The 5645-nt window shown below is 37.4% G+C and overlaps 1 protein-coding gene and 1 pseudogene across 1 annotated transcript in view; both read left to right on the top strand.

The window, feature by feature from the left end:
- Positions 1–5645, top strand: part of HECTD1 (HECT domain containing E3 ubiquitin protein ligase 1) — a 97670-nt gene that overhangs the window by 17048 nt on the left and 74977 nt on the right. Inside the window, exon 2 of the mRNA XM_006889974.1 lies at positions 3538–3772. Within this exon, the coding sequence (XP_006890036.1) occupies positions 3538–3772 (235 nt within the window). The remainder of the gene's footprint in view (positions 1–3537; positions 3773–5645) is intronic.
- The window catches only part of LOC102856197, a 7650-nt pseudogene continuing 6371 nt past the window's right edge, over positions 4367–5645 (top strand).

Raw genomic sequence — 5645 nt, 5'->3', positions numbered from 1 at the left:
GGTAGATTCAAACCTCATGCCTTCAGTATTGCAATGCAGCTTTTTACCACTAGGCCACCAGAGCGCCTTACAGAGTCCAAGATAGAATGAGGGTCACATTTGATATGATTACCATCAAAGTCAGTGTTTCAGTCTTTATTCAGAAGACGCTTAAAGAAAAATCATGGCATTTTTAAAGCTGTGTTCTTCAGTAGCATTATAATTTTCACAATTTTTTCTCATTCCTTTTAGTTTACTACATATGCTGTGTAGAAAATGGCATAACTGCTTTTAGGTTCTGATACACTAAACATATCTCTTATCTGATAATTATTTGACTAACTCCTATAATTTAATCATAAGCATATTATTTCACTACAGAAAATGGCACATGACTACATGCCACAGAGGGAGCTCTGGTATTGGAGTGACTACAGTCTTTGCGGCTAACCAAAAGTTTGGTGGTTCACACCCACCAGCTGCTCCATAGGAGGGAGACATAGTATTCTGCATCTGTAAAGATTTACCGTGTTGGAAGATCTACAGGGCAGTTCTACTTTGTCCTTCAGTGTTGCTTTGAGACAGAATCAACTTGACTCTGGTGGAGTTGGCATGCTAGCGAATGCCAATGTGGCTGGCTAATAAAATTAAAAAAAGATCACTTACTTTTAAATCAAAGAATGTTTGAACTACAGAGTGCAGGAAGTCTTCTTAAATTTTCTTGGACATTTTTGCTGCTGTACCTCTTAAGAATCACTTAAGTAGGTAAAGAGCTCTGATTGCATACTGGTTAAATACTTGGCCGCTGATCAGTGAATGTTCAGGCAGGAAGTCTTCTAAGATTTTCTTTGCTACTAAGATTATTTTTGCTACTCTATGTCTTAAGAATCTTCTAGGTAGAGAAAGAACTTTGGTGATGTACTGGTTAAATACTTGGCTGGTGATGAAAGGTTTACAGTTTGAACCCCTCAGCTTGTGGGAGAAGGATGTGGGAGTCTGCTTCCATAAAGACTTGGAAACCCCACGGGACAAGTCTGTCTTGGCTTATCGGATCACTATGACTTGAAATATATTTAACAGTAATGAATTTGAGTTTTGGTTACATAGATAATATGGATTAGATTTAGCGATGATTTGGTATTAATACATATATATTTTTAAAATAAATCTTCTAAGGATGTGAAAGATACTTTCATACATAGATACTTGAAGGAAAAATAAATCTACTGAGATGTTTAGAGTACTACTATTGGTGGTGTCTGTACACCTTTTCCATTTGGTCAGTGCAGAGAAACTAGGATAATATTTGATTTATAATAATGTAGCTGAGATTCTTGATATAAATTATAATCTTTGATATTTTAAATGTTGATGAAACGTAAAAGTGTTATTGATATCTCACAAATAGTGTTTTTTAGAAACTAATCTTTTTAAAATTTTTTTAGAAACTAATTTTATGCAGGCATTACACTAAAGAAGGGAGAGAAAGCTAAAATTCATAGTTTAATAAGATGACAGATAATGATGGGAAATTTTTAATGTATATAACTTAATTTTTATAAAAACAGGTAACAAAGTAGATATTGTTTATATATTATCTTTGCTTTACAAAGGAGTAGACAGGATTAGAAAGGTCACACAACTGCTGTTCTGTGTTCTATGCTGGTCTCTTAGATCCCAAATCAGTGCATATTCTACAGAAGAACATGAATTGAGCAATGTTCCTAACCTTCAGGGACTGTTGGGTAAATAAGGAGATAAAGTGATGTATCATAGCACATAGAAACTGTGTGTAGGAGCTGTGTCTTCCTTAATTATTGAGAAACGTTGTTGTTGTGTAGTGTAGAGTCTGAACAGACCCATAGTTGGCCCTATGACAGGTTGTCAGAGGTAGTTCATTGCATGAGAGGAGATTGCCCATCCTTCTCCCATGGAGCAGCTAGTGACCCCGAACCATGTGCCTTCGGGATTGCAGCTCAGCTTTTTGCCAGTAGGCCAACAGAGCTCCCTTAAAGAAGGTTGTTGTTGTTGTTGTTGTTGTTATGTGCTATCGAGCCACTTGCGACTCGTAGCGACCCTGTGTACAACAGCTCTAAACCCTGCTCTCTCCTGTGCCAATCGCACTGCCTCTGACACACCCTTCCCGATTACCCCAGTCACTGAATCAATCCACCTCATAGAGGGTCTTCCCCTCCTGCACTGTCCCCCACCCTCCCAAGCATGATGTCCCTCTCCAAGGACCTGTCTCTCCTTAAAACATGTACAGAGTATGTCAGACAAAGCCCCAGAATCCTTGCCTCCAAGGAATAGTCTGGTTTAACCCTCTCCAGGATGAATTTGTTTGTTTTCTTGGCAGTCCATGGTACATTCAATACTCTTCTTCTCCAGCACCACAGCTCAAAGGCATCAATTCTCCTTCTATCCTCCTTGGTCATTGTCCAACTCTCTGATGTATAACAAGTGATTGCAAAGACCATGGGCTATATCAGACGCACCTTAGTCTCCAGAGAGACACCATTGATCTTGAGTACTTTAGAGAGGTTCCTAACAGCAGACTTTCCCATGGGAATACGTTTTTTGATTTCCTGGCTGCTGGTGCCCAGAGTGTTGACCATGGAGCCGAGCAGACTGAAGCAGTGAACAGTCTCAATCTCTTTGCCATCCATCCTGATGCTGCCAATTGGTCCAGTGGTGAGAATCTTTGTCTTCTTGACATTGAGCCTCAGTCCATACTGAAGGCTGCAGACCCTCTGCAGCAAGTGCATGAGATCCTCCTCATTTTCAGCAAGCAAGGTTGTGTCATCTGCATCACGCAATATCATTGATTTCACATGCAAGCAATATTCTACTGAAGATTATCCAAAAATGACTGGAACAGCACATTTAGCAGAGAACTGCCAGAAGTCCAGGCTGGGTATAGAAGGGGTTGTGGTACCAGAGATATTGTAGCTGATGTTAGATCGATCTTAGCTGAAAGCACGGAATACCAGAAGAATGTATATCTGTGTTTCATTGATTATGCAAAGGCTGACTCTGAGAAGAATGGGAATCCCGGAACATTTAATCGTGCTAATGCAACACCTGTACTTGGACCAAGAGGCAGTCGTCAGAACAGAGCAGGGTAACACTGCATGTTCAAAATTGGGAAGGGTGTATGCCAGGAATGTGACCTGTTTCCTTATCTTTTCAACCTGTGTGCAGAGCAGATTATCTGAGAGGCTGGGCTCTATGAGGAGAAGTGTGGCATCAGGATTGGTGGAATATCTAAAGAAGGTTAAGGAAGGTTTTAAAGACTAGTATTGAGTAGGAATTTCTAAAAATATTATTTCTGATTACTTTTGCTGTTTTAAACTGGTGCTCATTAATACTTTCAGCAATATTAAAATAAGGAACATGTGAGCGTTGTTATGGAAGCAATATTAATATGAGAAACATTACTTATTAAACATACGTAGACAATATTGAGTGTACTATTTCGTATAAGATTTTATTATCTTTTGTCATTTTGGTATTAGAAATTGACTAAGTCTACATGTAATATTATTTCTTTCACTACAGATGTCCTCCTCGCACTTTCTTGCCAGCCCTCTGCAAAATTTTTCTTGACGAAAGTGCTCCAGACAATGTATTAGAGGTGACAGCCCGTGCCATAACATACTACTTGGATGTATCTGCAGAATGTACCCGAAGGATTGTTGGGGTAGATGGAGCCATAAAAGCACTTTGTAATCGTTTGGTTGTAGTTGAACTTAACAACAGGACCAGCAGAGACCTAGCTGAACAATGTGTAAAGGTAAGTCTTTACCTTTTTTTTACTGGTCCATTTGCATACTATGTGTAGAATAAAGAATCTATTTTTCTAAAAAGTGAATAATTTCTATCATCATTTTTACTTTATTAAAAGTGGTTGAAATAGTGTGAATCATAGTCCTGGTAGCACTAAAGGAGATTCTATAGGACTTTAGAAATCTCATCTTCATTTTTTTGTTTACTTTGGTTTTGAGTTTTTTTTCCTAAGAAAATCTCAACTGTTCTGTTCTTTTCTTTTTTAAAAAGAAATTGTAATTTGAATGGAAGTTTATACAGCAGATTGCTATTCACTGATATGCTCTTGTGTGCTGCTTCAATGTTCTTTTGTTCCTGGCGCTCATGATAGGTTATTCCTGTTCTTTTCCAAAATGATACTTTATGAAAATAAATCACCACTATGACAGTTAACACTGACCAGTATTGCCAGTTGTTATGCTGAGCAGTATAAATGTATTAAGGGCATTGTATTTTCATGAAATCTCTGTAAAATAAGTGTAGTTAATATCTGTTATTTTATGGATAAGCAAAAACTTAGGCTAAGTAACTTGCATATGGGGATACAAATAGTGACAGGGCCATGGTTTGGTCAGAGTATTCTGGAATGTAAATATTTTGGTGTATTTCCTTTAGAGTTAGCTGTTGTGCTTTATACTAAATGGAACTAAATAAACGATATAACTTGACTCACAATCAGTACTGGGTCAGTAGTTTATTGGAACTATGAAGTGAACACATGTAAATTTAAGTGATTTCCTTTTAAAAATTCCTGCTTGACTCAGCAAATGGAAACTTATATAAAACACACAATTCTCAAACTTAGTACCCTTTCACAAGCCTTAAATTACTGAAGACTGTTAAAGGACTTTTTATTTATATAGACTGTTTTATGTTTAACATATTTGAAATTAAAAACATACACTTAAAATGTTAATTTATTTTAAAATAACAAAAAGCCTATTACCTAAAATACATCACATTTTTCATGAAAAAATACCTTCTAAAACAAAAGGTTGAGAAGAGTAGTGTTGTTTTACATTTTAGCAAGTTTCTTTTTCAAATGTCTGAATTAATAATGACTGGATTCCCAGCCCTATTTGTTTGTTTAGTTACTGCAGTGCTATACCTTATGGACCATATCTTGTAAACTCCACCCTGTCCTTGTACAATAATAGCAATGAAAAAGATAAATACTGTAATAATATTTAGGATCCCTGATGGCATAGTGGTTAAAAAATTCAGCTGCTAACCATAACACTGGTAGTTTGAACGCACCAGCCACTCCACGGGAGAAAGATGAGACTGTGTCCATAAAGATGTACATCCTTGGTGGAGACCTCTGGGCATTTCTGCCTTGTTGTAAAGGATCACTGTGAATTGGAATCTGCTCAGTCACAGTGGGATTGATTTTTAGAGTAGTCCTTACATTATGCTGAAAAAGTTTTGAATATCTAAGGTCTCTGAAAATATCTTTGGAATCAAGGGTCTGTGGTCTCTGAAAATGTCTTTGGAATCGGGTCTGTGGTCTGTACCTTGAGAAATGCTGTACTAGATTTTGATGTTCTTGAGTTTCTTCTTTTGTACTTACGGATATATTTCTATCTAAGGAGCTTGAGCTTCTGAAGAAGCAGCATCTTTTCCATGTTTGAAACGTATTTCCTTCTTACCCTCACGATTTCCTTACCTCAGATTTCTTCTAGGACTAGGATGTTACTCCATTGGGTATTCACTAACTTAAGTTTTTAATTTTTTTTTTAAATTTTCTACCCTCTATGAGGTGGATTGATTCAGTGACTGGGGTAATCGGGATGGGTGTGTCAGAGGCAGTGCGATTGGCACAGGATAGAGCAGGGTTTAGG

Source organism: Elephantulus edwardii, unplaced genomic scaffold (assembly GCF_000299155.1).
Source record: "Elephantulus edwardii isolate Elephantulus edwardi_28Jun2011 unplaced genomic scaffold, EleEdw1.0 scaffold00084, whole genome shotgun sequence".
In the NCBI taxonomy this organism is placed as follows: Eukaryota; Metazoa; Chordata; class Mammalia; order Macroscelidea; family Macroscelididae; genus Elephantulus; species Elephantulus edwardii.
The sequence above is the reverse complement of the archived record's forward strand: the minus strand, read 5'-3'. Positions and strand labels throughout refer to the sequence as shown.